Source organism: Salvelinus fontinalis, chromosome 36 (assembly GCF_029448725.1).
Source record: "Salvelinus fontinalis isolate EN_2023a chromosome 36, ASM2944872v1, whole genome shotgun sequence".
Lineage (NCBI taxonomy): Eukaryota > Metazoa > Chordata > Actinopteri > Salmoniformes > Salmonidae > Salvelinus > Salvelinus fontinalis.
In genome coordinates this window covers 21031294-21050925 of record NC_074700.1, presented here as the reverse complement: position 1 = coordinate 21050925, position 19632 = coordinate 21031294, and the positions used below count along the sequence as shown (strand labels likewise).

Genomic DNA, 19632 nt, shown 5'->3' with positions numbered 1-19632 from the left:
CAGCATTCCTCAGGGATGCTGGCCCATGTTGACTCCAATGATTTCCACAATTGTGTCAAGTTTTCTGGATTTCCTTTGGGAGGTGGACCCTTCTTGATACACATTGGAAACTGTTGATAAAATCCAGCAAACTGGTGCGCCAGCCTGGCACCTATGTACTACCATACCCCGTTCAAAGGCACTGAAATCTTTAGTCTTGCCCTTTCACCCTCTGAAAGGCCCACACACACAATCCATGTCTCAATTGTCTATAAAATACTTCTTTAATCTGTCTCCATATCTTCATCTACACTGATTGAAGTGGATTTAACAAGTGACATCAATAAAGGATCATAGCTTTCACCTGGTCAGTCTGTCATTGAAAGAGCAGGTGTTCCTAATATTTTGTAGACTCAGTGCGTTTCACATATATCTACAGAAACATGGATGAAGACCAATGTATCCAGATTCCTTCAAGACAGGACATACAATTCTACAGATGTCTATGTATCACCTGGGGTTGTTGATGCCATTGTTCTCCAGAGAGTTACCGATGCGGATCTCAGCACCATCAAGTCTCTCAGGAACAACATCTCCTCTGTTGATGATGCTGACAGCTGTCACTTTGTACACATCCAGCAGGTCCACTCTCCACCAGGGGTTGGTCTCCTGTTGAGTGTGTGTGCAGGATCTTTTGTGATAGTTTGATTCTCTGTTCCCATCAACGGCATTGTGAGCATTGCCATACCCATTCGGTGATGACTGGCTGGCCACTCCTTTCAACGCTACATTTACTGCAGTGACAAAGAGAAAAACATTTTAACACAGAAATGTCAAATTACATCACAAAAATCACACGTGACACGACACATGGTTAATTGAATCCTGGTTGAACCTTTGCTAATAATCTTACAGTGTTCACATGTAACATTGTCACGTCTACTCCCGCTCCACGTCGCCGGTTCACAAACCACCGGTCCTGGAAACACATCATTTAGGCACACCTGGACTTCATCACTACCCTGATTACTCCCCTTTTATTTAGCCCTCAGTTGTCATCAGTCCCGATGTGTTGTTTTTCTGTCCACGGTCAGTACGCTTCTCATGTTTGTTCCTTTGCATCCGTTCATTGTTAAATTCACCTTCCACGCCTGCTTTCTGACACCCGCTGTATACGTTACAAACATATTGTAGATATGGCAACTTCCTATTTCCCAATGACAACCTATAATATCTTTAATAATAAAATATTAAAAAGTTGTCAATCTATTGGGATTTAAAATAATACTGTAGAATAAAACAATATGACAATAAAATAGACTGTTGTATCACCTGTGGCAGCGCTGGCCATCCAGGCTAGCAACACTACACCTGTGAATAAGTAATCATTTGCATTCATCAAAATCATCTTACTAGCTTCACCATACAGTACGTCATTTTTCACTATTGATAACAGTAGTTGCAGAGGCACTATAGTGAACCAGAGGTATGATTACCAACTGTTGCTATGTAATGTAAAAACAGGACAACAATAAGAAATATAAGTAACATTAATAGTAATAATAATAAAAATTATTGTAAGGATAAGGGACAATGACAATAATCATCATCAGTGAACCAGTATCTGGGCAGAGGAGGAATATGACGAGTCCCCTCTAGGCCAGATAGCTCTGCAAGCATCATCATGTCAAAATACGTTCATCCCTCACCGAATACGGAGTTTTGCTGAACACATATCATTTACTGCTGTCCTGCCCGGTAAGTACTTCCAAAAAAGGTTCAACAATTTTTATAAACAACCCCAAAAACAATTATGTAAAGAATCTATGTATTGTTAGTGTGCATGTGCAAAATCCACCTCTTCAGCACCTCCAATAAAATCACTCATTACTGCCACTCACAAAAGTGTTTTGACTTGACGCTTGCAGAGTTGTCTAATGGGAAAATGTACGTTCTCTTTCTGGCCTAGAGAGGACTCGTCATAATCCTTGTCGTCTCCTCTGGCCAGATACTGGTTTAAATTATAGGTTGTGGCAGACCAGGGGGTTTGGTCAAGACGTTTACATAGATCAGACACAGACATAGTATGATTAGCTCGGGTTCAAGGGTGTTTATTAAATAAATCAAAAAGAAAATATGTCTCCTCCATGAGACCCTCTCCGGATACCGTCTCCTGGGCTTCCTGTCGGGCACACAAACTCAACTCCCTCGTCTTAGCTCGGGTAACCGTCTCCAACTACATGGAAGTCACCTCACTTCCCCCAGTCCTCCCCCAGTGTGCTGCCTTTATGGGCCTCGCACAGCTGGTGAGCAATACGCCCTTGATTACTCACCAGCTCCCAATCAGCCCCAATTAGTCCTGTCCGGAGAGCCCGTCGAGACCTGGCACGTCCAGCAGATGGAGCCACCGCCTCGTGATGTATACTCCGTCTGTTACCAGGCCTCAACGAGTCTCCCCCGGGTGGCTGGCCTGCTGTACGCCACAAGGTATAATACTGAAAGCGAGGCAGTATTGGCTGCCGTTGTGCCAATAATCATATGTATACAGTTGTTTGTCGGCATATTGAAATTACTCAGAAGATATTTAACCTATTAAGGAGCAGAGAGACTGACTCCACTGCATGGTTAATGGTGGAGGCTTCATTCAACCACTTGTCTCCTGTCTGTAAAGACAAAACGCACATACAGTCCATGCATACATAACATACTTGATGGTCTCCAGTCACCAACTGTATACAGCTAGCTAGGATGCTATTAAGGTCAGTCTGATCTCAGCAGTCATGTATCTCCTGATGTGCTGTAAATTAGAGGTGACTCTATGCTGATATCTTTCAAATTAGAATTGACCTCACTTGGAATAACAGCAAAACCAAACTTTACATGATATTCTACAAACTACTGTTAATCAAATATGAACATTTTACATGGCAAAGCAGCTTGTTTATAACACCCAATGATTTACATTTACTGACATCATTTAAATGATGTCATAGAAAGAACTTTAAACCAATATGAAAATGTTAAATGACTAAGCAGTTTTTAATAGTACCATCCCAGTGATGTCTATATTATCAGTGGTGTTGGTGGGCCAGTAGGAGGCCCTGCTTCCTTTGGTCACTAAAGATCCCATGGCACTTATAAGAGTAGTGGTGTTAACCCTGGTGTTCTGGCTAAATTCCCAATCTGGCCCTCATACCATCACTGTCACCTAATCGTCCCCAGCTTCCAATTGGCTCATTCATCCCCCTCCTCTCCCCTGTAACTATTCCCCAGGTCGTTGCTGTAAATGAGAATGAATTCTCAGTCAACTTATCTGGTAAAATAAGGGTAAAATAAATAACAAATATATACACCTGCAAGCACACATGCCTGCCCACATTCACAACTGCACCCAAATACAGACGCACCCACCCATACACCCAAAGCAATACAGTGTAAACAAGCTAAAGAAAAACAGCAACATTGGTAGTAGAGGTTGACCGATTATGATTTTTCAACACAGATACCGATACTGATTATTGGAGGACCAAAAGAAGCCAATACCGATTTATATATATATATATATATATATATATATATATATATATATGTAATAATGACAATTACAATAATACTGAATGAACACTTTAATTTTAACTTAATAAAATACATAAATTCAATCAATTTAGTCTCAAATAAATAATGAAACATGTTCAATTTGGTTTGAATAATGCAAAAACAAAGTGTTGGAGAAAAAGTAAAAGTGCAATGTGTGCCATGTAAAAAAAGCTAACGTTTAAGTTCCTTGCTCAGAACATGAGAACATATGAAAGCTGGTGGTTCCTTTTAACATGAGTCTTCAATATTCCCAGGTAAGACGTTTTAGGTTGTAGTTATTATAGGACTATTTCTCTCTATACCATTTGTATTTCATATACCTTTGACTATTGGATGTTCTAATAGGTACTTTAGTATTGCCAGCCTAATCTCGGGAGTTGATAGGCTTGAAGTCATAAACAGCTGCTGGCTAACGCAGTAAAGTGCTGTTTGAATGAATGCTTCCGAACCTGCTGCTGCCTACCACCACTCAGTCAGACTGCTCGATCAAATCATAGACTTAATTATGATAACACACAGAAATACGAGTCTTAGGTCATTAATATGGTCAAATCCAGAAACAATTTAGAAAACAAAACGTTTATTCTTTCAGTGAAATACAGAACTGTTCTGTATTTTATCTAACGGGTGGCATCCATAAGTCTAAATATTGCTGTTACATTGCACAACCTTCAATGTTATGTCATAATTACGTAAAATTCTGGCTAATTAGTTCGCAACGAGCCAGGCGGCCCAAACTGTTGTATATACCCTGACTCTGTGTGCAATGAACACAAGAGAAGTGACAATTTCCCTAGTTTAATATTGCCTGCTAACTTGAATTTCTTTTAACTAAATATGCAGGTTTTTAAAAAAATACTTCTGTTTTGATTTTAAGAAAGGCATTGATGTTTATGGTTAGGTAACGATTGTGCTTTTTTTTTGCAAATGCGCTTTTGTTAATTCATCCCCCGTTTGGCGAAGTTGGCTGTCTTTGTTAGGAAGAAATGGTCTTCACACAGTTCTCAACAAACCAGGCGGCCCAAACTGCTGCATATACCCTGACTCTGTTGCACAGAACGCAAGAAAAGTGACACAATTTCCCTAGTTAAAAGAAATTAATGTTAGCAGGCAATATTAACGAAATATGCAGGTTTTAAAATATATACTTGTGTATTGATTTTAAGAAAGGCATTGATGTTTATGGTTAGGTACACATTGATGCAACGACAGTGCTTTTTTTGCAAATGCGCTTGTTAAATCACCCATTTGGCGAAGTAGGCTGTGAATCAATGATAAATTAACAGGCATCGCATTGATTATATGCAATACAGGACAAGCTAGATAAACTAGTAATATCATCAAGCATGTGTAGTTAACTAGTGATTATGTTAAGATTGATTGTTTCTTATAAGATATGTTTAATGCTAGCTAGCACCTTACCGTGGCTCCTTGCTGCACTCGCATAACAGGTAGACAGCCTGCCACGCAGTCTCCTCGTGGAGTGCAATGTAATCGGCCATGATCGGTGTCCAAAAACGCTGATTACAGATTGTTATGGAAACTTGAAATCAGCCCTAATTAAATTGGCCATTTCGATGAATCGATCGACCTCTAATTGGTAGTATCAATAAAACATAAAACATGTATAAAAAATAAAAAAAACAAAAAAACAATAACAGTAATGATGAGGATGCCCATCTGCAATACAGTGATACTAAAACAGGTGCTTATATTACTGATTATCTACATTTCAAATTGGATAAATCAAAATACAGTCTACTGTACAGTTTGAACCAATTTAGTGGCCTTGTTGTTAGAGTGTCCACCCTGAGGTTGGGGGTTAATTCCCCGGTCAGTCATGCTCTACCAAAGCCTGAAAAAAAAGTATGCTATGCCTCTCTACTTGGCACTCAGTATTAACCTGTCTAGGATCAGCGTGGCGCTAGCGCCCCCCCCCCCCCCCCCCACTGAAAAACCAGTGCCGCGAAATTCAAAAAAAATATTTTTTTAAAATATTTAACTTTCACACATTAAAGTCCAATACAGCTAATGAAAGACACAGATCTTGTGAATCCAGTCAACATTTCCGATTTTTAAAATGTTTTACAGGGAAGACACAATATGTAAAGATGTACATCTATTACCTAAAAACACATTAGCATAATCCACCATCTTTTATTTGTCCACCAACACCAGTAGCCATCACCAATTCGGCTAAACTAAGATATTTATAGCCCCTAACCAACAAAAAAACTCATCAGATGACAGTCTGATAACATATTTATGGTATGGGATAGGTTTTGTTAGAAAAAAGTGCATATTTCAGGTAGATATCATAGTTTACAATTGCACCCACCGTCACAAATGGACAAGAAAAGCTACATAGAGCAACGTGTTTACCTACTTACTAATCATCAAACATTTCGTAAAAATACACAGCATACACGAATCGAAAGACACAGATCCTGTGAATACAGACAATATTTCAGATTTTCTAAGTGTCTTACAGCGAAAACACAATAAATCGTTATATTAGCTTAGCACATAGCAATTAGCAGCCCAGCATTGATTCTAGCCAAAGTGAGCGATAAAAGTCAACATCGCCAAAAGATATTAATTTTTTCACTAACCTTCTCAGAATTCTTCCGATGACACTCCTGTAACATCATATTACACATTCCATATAGAGTTTGATCGCAAATGTTTATATTTAGCCACCAAAATCATGGTTAGACAATGTGAAATGTAGACAAGCTGGTAAAGAAAATGTCCTTGCGCCACTTAGACAGTGATCTACTCTTATACATAAATACTCATAAACGTGACTAAAAAATATAGGGTGGACAGGGATTGATAGACAATTTAATTCTTAATACAATTGCGTTATTACATTTTTTAATTTATCCTTACTTTTCAATACAGTTTGCGCCTAGCGAAGCTACGTCATAAAACATGGCGTTCTAAGCCACTAAAATGTTTCGACAGAAACACGATTTATCATAATAAAAATGTCCTACCTTGAGCTGTTCTTCCATCAGTATCTTGGGCAAAGGATCCTTTCTTGGGAGAAATCGTCTTTTGGTGGAAAGCTGTCCTCTTGCCATGTGGAAATGTCAACTGCGTTCGGGATGAACTGAAAAGCGTGCCCAACTTTTCACATCGTTGCAAAAATAAATGTCCCAAAATCGCACTAAACGGATATAAATTGCTATAAAACGCTTTAAATTAACTACCTTATGATGTTTTTAACTCCTATAACGAGTGAAAAGATGACCGGAGAAATATAACAGGCTAAACTAAGGCTTGGAACAGGAGCGGGTCGGTGAACAGCACGCGCGTTACGCACCAAGGAAAGAATGACTAGCTTCAGGGTTTTTTCATTTGTAGGGCCTGTGAACGCGCAATCGACCCCATTGGAATCGTCATCACGTAAAGGCATCCAGGGGAAGACGTAAGAAGTGTCCGTATAGTCATAGCAACGACAGTGCCCTTTTAAATGACTTCAGAAGAGTGGCCAACATTTCTGAAATCTGAATCCATGTCAGGGAAATTGCTGTAGAATGGGCTCTGTTCCACTTAGAGACAAAATTTCAACTCCTATAGAAACTATAGACTGTTTTCTATCCAATAATAATAATAATATGCATATTGTACGATCAAGGATTTTGTGGGAAGCCGTTTAAAAAATTAGCCAAATTAGCATAAATAGTCTAAACAGCGCCCCCATCCCCAACAGGTTTTAAGGAGAGTGATTGGGGGTAAGGCCCCGTGATAGCCTAGTGTCCTGTAAAGGGGAGAGTATTGTACATCAAGCTGCCTCACACTACAGAAACAGGTGATGGGTACCATAGGGCAGGAGCCTAACACTGACTTACAGTCATCACTAGCAACTACAAACAGATCACTAGCAAAAACAAGACAAATAAAAAATAAAATTTTGGCCCAACCCTTTTTAAATTAGTTAGCTGATTATTGAGCAACGTCGAAACTCTGATGCTTAGCATTTTTGGAGAATGTAGCAATGCTAGTGGAAATCAAGTGATGTAAAGTACTTAGGTAAAAATACTTTGAAACCTTCTCACATGTACCAACACACGGGTATGATCATTCTACAGGGGTCCCTGTAGCGTACGATCAAACCGGTGTGATTAGAACGCTTATTTAGAACGTCCACTTTCGGTATGACGCAACAATCAGCATTTGAGATGGCCACACACTTTTTTCAGAAACATTTGCCACAAACAAGGTCCTTACAAAGTTATGTCCAGAATGTGAGCAGTTTATTTTTGTATGCAATGTTCAGACAGTCACAGAAGTAGCTACAGCATAACACAATCATCCAAACCGGAACAAATGTAGGCTACATTTGTCCTAACGATGAGGAAAGATGTACATAACACAAGCGGTCATATTTTTATAACTCTGGCTGACAGAAACTACAATATGAATTAGCTAATAACAATGACTATTTATAATTAATCACATCACGAGCAAACTCACCATTGATCAAAATAACTGAGTAAAACACTTTCTATAATTCGAAAGTAATCCGACGATGGGTTGTTTGTGCGCGCCGCCATGCATGTTTTTTTCGCATCAACCAAAGATTATAAAAGGAGAGAAGATTAGTTTGGTCTGTTTATAGTATGCATGTTGAAGGGGTGTGTCGTCTACGATCATCCACTTCCCTTCATTCATTTCCGGAAGTTTATCCGAAAGATGAGTGAAACATTCCTTCACCTCATTATAACATCTTTGGTTTGAAGGATTACGTGACACCCAGAATGCATTGTATTATGTCAACAAACATTGCGCCACATATAGCTGGCAAATAGTTTAACTTAATCAGTACAACCTTCAAAAAAGTATTTTACACACATCATAGGTGTCCATTACAATACATGTAATAATCGGAATGCATTAAAAACAAGTGAATAAAACTGTAAATACATTATGCTTTTTTACATACATAGTGTAACGACTGGGTTTATAAGCGCGGAAATCGAATCTGCCGCACGAGCATGCTTTTGCGACACAGTCGGATCTCGGGCTAGAAGGTTGAGGGTTCGAGACCTGGGGCCTGTTGCACAAAACTAGGATAAGGGATTAAGCCAGGATATCTTGGTGATCCTGGCTCAATTGATCCGTAATCCGGTTGCACTAAAGATGGATAGGGGGCAGGAGGATATGTTATGGTATAAATTACCATGGAGATTTATTCTGTGGAGCTAGCCTGCTCCAGACCAGGCTAAATTCCAGGATCTATTTAATCTCATCCCTAATGTCAGTCAGCAGTCACCACAAATGGAAACCAATAGTTATTTCACTGCTCACTATACATTATCACATATAACTAGACCCACTGTCATTATTTAAACGTTTGTGATCATTAATTTCAATGATTTAGGATAAAAAATAATTTTTAGATGATGTTGCTATCATTAGATAATTTACAGTTTCCCATAGACTATAAGGCTATATATAAAATGATAGAATATTAGGGCCACAAAGGGGGAAAAAAACACAAGTAATAATATTGTAACCAGTTGTTTTAAAGGAGGACAGTTGTTAAAATGACAGATGTGGGGCATTTCGTGAAATTGTACTTCAGTATGGTTTCATAAATAAAGACATGCTGATGTGCCAGAATATTAAGTATCACATTGTCATAAGTATCAAAACTGTAAAAACAATATGTAGCTTTTCTGCAGAAAGAACCAGCCTCATAAATGTATGACTTTATCCTTTTTCTTCAGTGTGGCCCTAGTACTCTGTCATATAAACAAATACACATTCCATATGAATATAAAAACACAATGTGTAACATTATGTTCCTTTATTGAATAAGGACAAAACAAAGCAGGTAAACCATCAGCTCCTTTCGAAACTGAAGTCACAGTGACTCTACAAGATGGAAAGCACAGAATCCAAGCATATTATACAAAATGATACATACACATTCAAAGGTCTGTATATAACACACCCTGCATGTCTGCACACTAAAATAAATGCAGGACAAATCCATACACATCAACTGAACAGACAAATGAATGGATGCAGTAGCCTCCCTGCAGCCTTGTATTACACACAGTATACCGCACAAACATCATAAGAGGCCAAATTCGTAAAAAAACGAACCAAAAAAAAACCAAATTCCTCTGCCACCGCAGGACATATTTAACCAAAATTGAAAGCACACATACTAACTAAAATAATTCAACACATATTGGTCCCTCAGCAGCCGACCACTGTCGTCATCAGGGAAGATTGCCGGATTGTCCCAGTCCATGGCTGGTGGCACTCTGGGGGCCCTCTCCTTCCTCAGGCAGGCCACATTGTGGAGGACAGCACAAGCCACAGTAATATCACATGCCCTAACAGGGCTGACCCTTAATTTGTGAAGGCAGTGAAAGCGTGCCTTCAGGAGGCCAAAGGTCATTTCAACTCTGGCCCTGGTCCTGGCATGGGCATGGTTGTAGGCCTGCTGTGCTTCCTGGGGGTCTGTGAAAGGTGTCAGGAGAAAAGGCTGGCAGCCATACCCCCTGTCTCCCAGCAACACACCAGAGAATTCACCTGTCAACACAAAATCTCATCATTACTACCTCAAACACAGTGATATTCTTGACACAGCCATGATGGTTATAAATAGGGGTTGTGTGGCTTACCTTGTGATAGGCACTGATAGATTTCAGAGGCCCGAAAGATTCTGGAGTCATGGACTGAGCCAGGCCATTTTGCCACAACATTGCTGATCACACAGTCAGCATTGCAGACCATCTGAAATCATAAGATGAGGAATATTACACCAATCAATGCACATCACTGGCAATGCAGAGTGTTCGTCAATGGACAATATCAAAAAGTTATGTTCACCTGAACATTAATGCTGTGAAAGGATTTTCTATTCACAAAATCGCCCTCAAGGGCACCTGAGGGGGCTTTTATCCTTATGTGTGTGCAGTCCACTGCACCAATGACATTGGGGAAACCTGTCACACAAAGTAATGAGTATCCTACTATGTGTTAACAGTTGTCCTGTAATTTGTAGATCCTCTTACCTGCAATCCTATAGAACTCCTCTTTGATGTCACAGAGTCTTCTGTGGCCAGGGAAGGAGATGAAGACATCTGCTAATGCTTTGATAGCCAGACACACACTCCTTATTGTGCGGCAAATTGTGGCCTTGTTCAGCTGTTCTGCATCCCCCACTGAGTACAGGAAGGCTCCACTAGCAAAAAAGCGCAAGGCCACACAAACCATTTGCTCCACACTCAGTGCATGGCTCCGTGCAGTGCGGTGCTTAATCCTGGGACCCAGTAGTCTGCATAGATACCTGATGCCATCTGCAGAAAACCTGTATCTTTCATATAGATGGTCATCAGGGAAGGCCAGTGGGTCCAACCGGTCCCTGAAGACCCTTTCTCGCCTGAAGGCTCTCCTCAGCACAAGTGCTTCTTCATCCACCACATCTCGCACGAATGGGCATGCCATTGTCAGAGCAGAAAGGAACACACAATTTTGGGCCTTCATATAGGCTAGTGGCCACACCTGGTGCTGGGGGGGTGGGCAAAAGAGGGCGATGCCTTATAACGATGACTTGGTTGTACTGATTGCTGGGAAAATAAAAAAAACCTTAGAAAGATGCCACCGTCCTGTGTGCTCACAATAAGAGCTCATATGTCATGGCTCACTTGACTTTACGAGAATATACCTAATTTTTATTTTGAGCTGTGTCATCTTCTTGGAGCTGGGGGAGGAAAGAAAAATAATGATTAATACATTTGTGTTACAGTTAGCATACAGTGTACATTGAAGGCATATCTCACCTCCCTCTCAAGTTTTTTTATTTCAAGGTCCAGTTTCCTAATTGTCCTCTTTTTTATTTCGGACTCCAGTGCAAGATTTTCCATCTTTTTCTTCTTGTACTGAATGTCTATGTCTGCCAGTTCTATTTGGCGCCGGAGGTGGTTGCCATACAACTTTCTGATAGCTTGTGAGCTCTGTGAACACAATACAATTAGTGCAGCTGGAATTTGGCAGGATGTGGTGTCCTTTTATTAATACGCACTATGTTGCCAGGCTGGTTTTCCCACTGTATAGCATCTGGGTCCTGTAAAAGAAATTAGATTTTTTGATTTTGATGACTCCTCCTCACCATTGTAGAGTAAATAGTACTTTCACAGTCTTAACATGATACCTCATGCCTTCTGGAATCCAGAGAGATGGTCTCCTCCTCATCATCGTCTCCATCATGTGCTGTTGCTGCTGCACTGGGGCCTTCACCCTATCACATTTAATCGGATTCATATTGAAGCTAGTAGACAAGACATGCCAGGCCTACAGTATGCCTTTGATGGAGTACTCACTGGATCAGCATCGTCTGGTGCTTGTGCTGGTGGCTCTAACAGGAACACAGTGCTGCCAGACACTGCAAGGCAATAGGTAAACCAAAGTCAGACAGTCCAAATTGATTCAATATGAATGTGGTTGTATCCCATGTAGAGATGGAAGGACATACCTTGAATGAAGCGGGTGGCATCTTGGGAGGAACCTATGCTCGTCTCTTTCCCCCCAGGGATCCCCTCTAAGACGGGCCTGCCTTTATTTAGCTCCAAGGCCATGTCCTCTGCTGGGGTAAGGTCAGCCTTTGGTGACCCACCACCCGTGCCTTGTCTGTGGGTATTCTTTTTCACTGCTAAAACAGTACAGACAATGTGTGAGCAGGCACCTTCTGGGTACAAAATATGCTTGTGCTTTGTTAAATATTAGTCAGGGACCATACCATTCTGCAGAATGTTCTTGTATTTGATTTTGACCTGCTGCCATGTCCGTTTATGTTTAATCTACACACACACACACACACACACACACACACACACACACACATTTAATGGAGTCACACTGCAAAAAATTACTCGGTATTTTTGTCTTGTTTTCAGTAAAAATATCAAAAAATGTATCATAGCTTTATACAGTGTGATGGAGTTACTTTACACAATTTCACTCATATCTGCAGTGCATTTCAATTAAAAATTGAACCGTTTCATAATTACAGTACAACTGCATTTTTGGAGATGTGAATTAAATATTTGAATTGTAATTGTGATGTTTCAGCGGAGCGGTGACTGTGTAATTGTGCACTACTTACGCATTCAGGCGGTCTGCAATACTTTGCCACGCTTTTTCTCTTTGCTTTATCACTGTGGCGGTGTTGCCTTTCTTCTTAATTATATATTTTACCTCCTCGTATGCCTCCATGAGGATTTGTGCTTCCGACGGGGAAAAGTACGCGGCTCTAGTTGCCATGGTAAATCAGTTAATCTGTGATCTGTGGCGGGGTCTATTTGAGTGAGCCGTGAGCGCGCACCTATCCAGGATTGGTTTCACCTGGCTTAATGAATCCGTGTCTGCTCATCCTGGCTTGGTCTTTGTGCAACCAATTAAGCCTGGACGCACATGTTTTGGCTTCATTGAGCTCAGCTGAGTCATTTATCCCGGATGTCTTAATTCTACTTTTGTGCAACAGGCCCCTGCTCCCTGCTGTTTCATTGCAATACTGTAGGTGCCTACAGCAGAAACGACAACACGATATACAGAAAATAAGGAACTTACTTTGATTGGACATGTGTGCGTTCCTAAGTGATTATGTGTAAAGAAAACAACAAGAAGGCAAAGCATGCGCCAGCAAGAAAATGTTCCAATTCTTGCAAGACTGCCCAAATATATGCATACACTGATCTGCGCATTCATGAGTGAAGTGCGGTGGGCACTCCTCGAATAGAGAAGTTTATCCGGCTCAGTAAAGTAAAGCCTCAACCATAAATTATCCGCAACGCAGAAATGGGCTACTTCTATTTGAATTCATGAGGAGGCAGAACACACCTCAATGTTGTTAGAAAATACAACTTGTTAGATAATAATTTGAAATGGACAAGTTGAAACATGGCCTATAGATAATTATCAGGCAGCACACGTGTTAACTGTCATGTTGCGTAATAAACACATTTTGGAACAGTGAGTGCATTCTGACATCACGTGGATAAAAAACTTATGCTGGGGAGACGTTAGAGATATTTGGAACTCAGGTGTGAAAAGGTTAAAGTACTACTTAAGTAAGTTTTTTGGGGTATCTTTACTTTAGCACTTATATTTTTAAGAACTTTTTCTTTTACTCCACTACATTCTAAAATAAATGAATGTACTTTTTACTCCATGCATTTTCCCTGACACCCATACATACTCGTTACATTTTGAATGCTTAGCAGAACAGGAAAATTGCCCAAATCATGCACTTATCAAAAGAACATTCCAGGTCATCTCTAATGCCTCTGATCTGGCGGATTAACTAAACACAAACGCCTCATTTGTAAATTATGTCCGAGTGTGGTGTATGCCCCCTGGCTATCTGAAAAAATATATAAATAATAATAATTGAAATTATGTATACTTTTTCTTGTACTTTTTGTCACACCCTGGTCTGTTTTACCTGTCTTGTGCTTGTCTCCACCCCCCTCCAGGTGTCGCCCATTTTTCCCATTATCCCATGTGCATTTATACCTGTGTTTTCTGTTTGTCTGTTGCCAGTTCGTGTTGTCTAGTCAAGCCTACCAGCGTGTTTCTTTTTTGCTGTACTCCTGTTTGCGCTAGTCCCTCTTTTCTAGTTCATCAGGTTTGGACCATTCTGCCTGCCCTGAACCTGCCTGCCATTCTGTACCTTTCTGCCCTGGATTACTGACCTCTGCCTGCCTTGACCCTGAGTCTGCCTGCCGTTCTGTACCTTTCAGACTCTGCCCTGGATTACCGACCTCTGCCTGCCTTGACCCTGAGTCTGCCTGCCGTTCTGTACCTTTCAGACTCTGCCCTGGATTACGGACCTCTGCCTGCCATTGACCTGTCATTTGCCTGCCCCCTTTTTTGCAAATAAACTTCTGTGATTCAAACTGTCTGCATCTGGGTCTTATCCTGAGTTCTGATATTTTTACTCAAGTATGACAATTTAGTTATTTTTCCACCACTGGTGGAAATGTATTGTTTCAGTTTGTGGTGCATTCAAAAGCAACCACATTCCAATAACATTAGAAATAGGGAGAAAAATGTAAAGAATGTAATTATTTTGAGTTATTACGGTAAAAAGTATCACTCACCTCTTAATAGTAGGATATCTCAGTCAGTCTTGATCAGTGAAGTGACTCCTCACTCCAAGGTTTGCCTGCATGTCTCTTCATCACTGTACTTTATGGATGAAGTCTGTTAATCTATCACGTCAAGTTGTTGCCTTAGCAACATGTAAATCATAGCTTCTCGTCTTGTACTCTGTTTAGTCAATGTCAACATATTACTTTCCGTAAAGGCATGGAACACAACAGATGCATTTCAATATTCAAAGCACAAGATAATGTTTTTATAAAACTCTCTGGACCCTTATTCTAATCTTTAAGTAAATATCTAGATTTTTTTTTTTTTGCACTTTATTAGCTAAGTCCCCCTACATATGGTTTCAAAACAAACTTCAAGAAATTGTTCATCTGACTATTCACTAACCTTAACCCTATCCCTAACCTTACCATAACCGATCCCTGTCCCCCCCAACCATAACTCTAACATTAACCTTAACCTTAAACCCCAAACCTGGCCCTAACAAGTTGCTGCACATCAACAGAGTTGCAATTGTTAGTTGATTGATATTGCATTTTACACCCTAACTAGTTTTAAGTGACATATTTCATGTCAAAAAGTTTTTTGTTACATGTTTATTTAATTATTACATTTTCAGACAAAAATGGTGTTCAAGTCCTTAAAACAGAGCAATGATTAAACCGATTGTACACTCTCCAACAGAATCAGTCAATGGGGTGAAGTTTCCCCTAGCCGCTGATCTTGGGCCATTTGTTCATCTCCCCCACTATTGGTTATGGTTATGATTGGGGGAGGGGAAGCTGATTCTTGATCTGGAGCCAGTGAGTGGAGTGTGAGCCTCTGGAGCTCCACAGCGCCTCTCTATGGCCGTCTGCTGCTATAGAAAATGCACACTGCTTCAGGACCTGAGAAAGCAGAGAGAGACAAGAGAGAGGCAACTTGGTTTCTAAACCATATAGGGGAGGACATTTGGCATAGAGAGTACGCTGAAATATTCACAGTCCTGGAAAAAACATATTCCAAAGGCTAGGAAAAAAAAGAAAAAGTTGCAGAATGAAATGAAAAATATGAAGAATAATATACTTTGGGGGAGGAGATTCTATTCTGTTGCAATACAATTCAAGAGTAGAGTTACTTTGCTTCTGGATTCTGATCATAAATCATAATGAGCATTTCTTGTTGTGGGTTTTACAAATGTGTTACATGATTTGTCATTGCCGTGTCAACAGAGACTTGATGACAAAGGGAATGTATGTGTCAGTGTCCTATCATTTGGTTGTTTACTTGGTTCTTCTATTAGATCCAAATGTGAAACCAACCAGACTTGACTCAGAGTCAGACTGGAATTCTTCCTGCGTAAGGCATGTCAAAAGTAAATAAAACTATATTTGGAAACAATGTGGCTTTTGTTTGCTTCATAGTGCACTACCTACATTAAGATCCATATATAATAACTTTTGTCACGACTTCCACCGAAGGTGGCTCCTCTCCCTGTTCGGGCGGCGCTCGGCGGTCATCGTCACCGGTCTGCTAGCTGCCACCGATTCCTTTTTCTTTTCTGTTGGTTTTGTCTTGATGGTTTTCACCTGTATCTTATTTGTTGTTAATTAGGGGCTATTTAAACTCCCAGGTCCCGCCTGCTATTGTGCGGGCTTATCCTTTATGTCAGTGGTGTATTATTGTTTTGCTCTTACGTGTTTGCTGTCCGTTATTTTCCCTGGTTGGGGGACTTATCGGTTTATTGGTCATTTTGCCTGGTTGTTGGCTGGACCCAGCTGAATAAAACGTATTCATTGGAAGCACTGCTCTCTGCGCCTACCTCCACACCCACCACTCCTAGCGATCCGTGACACCTTTCTGTAGGACCTCCTTTGTTATTTAAATGTCTTAAACAGCTACATGAAACATTTGCAAGATAAACAACAATCTACTGTAATATTTGAACATGAGCATTTATTGTCATGTCACAGCTATGGAACCTTGCCAAGGGGCACTCCAAAACATGTCAAACAAGTGTGTGTGTGTGTGTGTGTGTGTGTGTGTGTGTGTGTGTGTGTGTGTGTGTGTGTGTGTGTGTGTGTGTGTGTGTGATTACGTCACAAGGAAGTGGAGTTCTTGAGAAGTAGATGAAGACAGGTTTTTTTTTTGTTACTCTCACGTTCGTCATAATGATGAGACCAAGGCGCAGCGTGATTTGAATACATTCTTCTTTAATAAACACTAAACTAACAAAACAACAAATAAGCTATTTAAACCGAGTGCTGACATGCAACTACACATAGACAATAACCCACAAAACCTAAAAGGAAAATGGCAACCTAAATAGGATCCCCAATCAGAGACAACGATAAACAGCTGTCTCTGATTGGGAACCAATTCAGGCCACCATAGACCTATAATAAACCTAGACTAACAAACACCCTAGATATACAAAAATCCCTAGACAGGACAAACAAGCATACCCACCCTCGTCACACCCTGACCTGACTAAAATAATACACAAAACAAAGAAAACTAAGGTCAGGGCGTGGTCTCTGTGTGCCAAGCTCTGATTCACACTCAGTTGTACATCACGTCCTTGAAACAGTTCAATTCAACACTCGTCTAGCTGAAGTTAAATCAACCTGGTAAGCCATGGTTTATCTTTTCATGAACTACTTTCACTACTAACTATTTAACAAGCCTATGTTAATAACACTAACAAATAATTGTCAGTCACTAGTGAATGGAGGGAAGTGTTGCAGGAGAAAATGGTAGGATGATGATTTACTGGGAAAGATGGGTTGATCTGTGACTGTCTGAAGGTTGGAATTAATGAGTGTTGGAATAAATACATAGACACATGAACAGTATAAATGTTTAAACTCCTCCGATCTGGGGTGAGTGTGAGGATTGGATTACTGTGTGTTTTGTGTTTAGTTAATGTTTTGTGTTTTGGTTTCACGGTGTGAGAGGTGTGTGTGCTGGTCGTGGTGGTTATGTGTGCGCTCGCTTCCATACCAGCCTGGGCATCAAGCAGGGCTTGGTCCTTCCCGCCCTGGAAAATCCCTTTGGGCAGGGGGCTTGGCCATGTCAGCATATTAGGCAGGTGGGGACGAGTGCTCCCACTGACCAGAGCACCACTGACCAGAGCACCCATTCACAATGTCTTTGTAATGTATTTTTGTTGTTTTAATAGAAATAATAATAATTGTCCTCAGTAACGTTAGAAATTAGGGTTTAAGACGTCATGCTAGACATAGATAATAAAAAGCCTAATACATAATTTGACACCAAACAATTCACCTGAATACTTGTCTTTCTTTTGGATGAAGTTCTATTGAACAAGACTGGATATTTGTTTCAATATCTTCTAACATGGAGGCTCATGTATGCTCTTACATTAAGATCATTCCAGGGATTTTCCCCTACCTTTATATGTTAATATTATAGATTTGTTATTTAAACTTAATTATTACAGTGTAATTATGACTAGTTATATAGTTGTTACTACTGTTAAGCTTTCTGTCTAAACAAGAGAGCTTTAATGACAAAAGGTCAGAGTTTATATTTCCACAGGTGTTTGAGTTCCATTGTCTGTACTGCCCGGGCAACTGTTCATTACCTATATACTGTATGTTTGTAGTTACAAAATGGCTATAATATCATATAAATACTTTCATTTATCGATGTGTCTTTGTAAATTGATTAATTTATCCTATGTTTTCTTTCTCCTAACTATTGTTCTCTCTCTCTCTCTCTCTCTCTCTCTCTCTCTCTCTCTCTCTCTCTCTCTCTCTCTCTCTCTCTCTCTCTCTCTCTCTCTCTCTCTCTCTCTCTCTCTCTCTCTCTCTCTCTCTCTCTCTCTCTCTCTCTCTCTCACACATACACACACATACACATACACATACACACAAACCACACACATTGTAGATCTATATAGAGACATGGTGGGTTTTCTCTGCCTTCTCCTCTCTCTGACTGCTCTACAAGTGGAGGGTTTCAGTAGGGGAGGATCTTCCATTGCTTCTCAGTGTGGCTCAATGCTACCTGGTAATAGTTTTCATGGCAGCACAGGGCAGAGCTCTTCCTCACCATACACTGTCACTGTCAACCAGACCACCTACCAGCCAGGAGACACCATCCAAGGTGAGTCACCAAGATGGTTGAAACACACTATTAGGCTTACCCTATCCATACTGTATTGGCTCAGATGTAGGAATTGACTGGGACCGGGAATTTCTAATACACAACCAATTTCATTCCTTGAGCCATCTGCAAAAAAAAAATGTAAATTGTGAGAAAATGTAAATAAACATTTTAACAGGGCTTATTGTGTTACTTTTTGTTATTACGTTTTTTTTTTGTCTACTTGGTAAATATTTTCTTCTTCTTGAACTGCCGTGTTGGTTAAGGCCTTGTAAGTAAGCATGTCACGGTAAAGTCTACACTTGTTGTATTCGGCGCATGTCACAAATAAAGTTTGATTTGATTTGTGATAGACCATTTACCAGAATTGACCTTTGGCAGTCTGTCCCTGCTCAGACATGAACCTTTCACATAGGATATTCCAGCACAGTTAACGTGACAATATAAGATTGCTAAGAGGCAGGGAATCATGACTTAGTCCAAAGACATGTCGTCCAGCGTTTTAGCACTCAATATCTCTTTCTTTCTCCTTCTCTCTCCCTTTTTCAATTTTTCTCTCTCCCTTTCTCCATTTCTCCCTCTCTCTCTTTCGCAGTGACTCTGTCAGGAACCATCACCTATAAAGGGTTTCTTCTGGAGGCCCATGAGGAAGGACAGAACACCGCTGTGGGAACGTTCTCTCTCGGCAGTGGAACTGGGATCGTTCTTGTACCTTGTAATGGGATCGCAGTGAGTTACTGTTAGGGCTGTAAACTTCCTGAAACTTTCCCTGGGATTTCTGGAAAACCTGGGACATTTTCAGAGAGTTTC

At 40.3% G+C, this 19632-nt stretch overlaps 2 protein-coding genes and 1 long non-coding RNA gene across 3 annotated transcripts in view; 1 reads left to right on the top strand and 2 right to left on the bottom strand.

Moving 5' to 3' along the window:
* The window catches only part of LOC129835476 (uncharacterized), a 267196-nt gene that overhangs the window by 4233 nt on the left and 243331 nt on the right, over nt 1-19632 (bottom strand). The window contains exon 15 of the mRNA XM_055901113.1: nt 495-773. Within this exon, the coding sequence (XP_055757088.1) occupies nt 495-773 (279 nt within the window). The remainder of the gene's footprint in view (nt 1-494; nt 774-19632) is intronic.
* On the bottom strand, nt 11276-13085 carry LOC129835738 (uncharacterized). Its single transcript, XR_008756497.1, has 3 exons — nt 12341-13085; nt 12077-12253; nt 11276-11986 (listed from the first exon to the last, which is right to left on the bottom strand). It is a non-coding gene; the product is annotated as an uncharacterized LOC129835738 (long non-coding RNA).
* Nucleotides 18621-19632, top strand: part of LOC129835700 (mucin-5AC-like) — a 7214-nt gene continuing 6202 nt past the window's right edge. The window contains exons 1-2 of the mRNA XM_055901447.1: nt 18621-18822; nt 19418-19551. Of these exons, the coding sequence (XP_055757422.1) occupies nt 19466-19551 (86 nt within the window). The 5' untranslated portion in view covers nt 18621-18822; nt 19418-19465. The remainder of the gene's footprint in view (nt 18823-19417; nt 19552-19632) is intronic.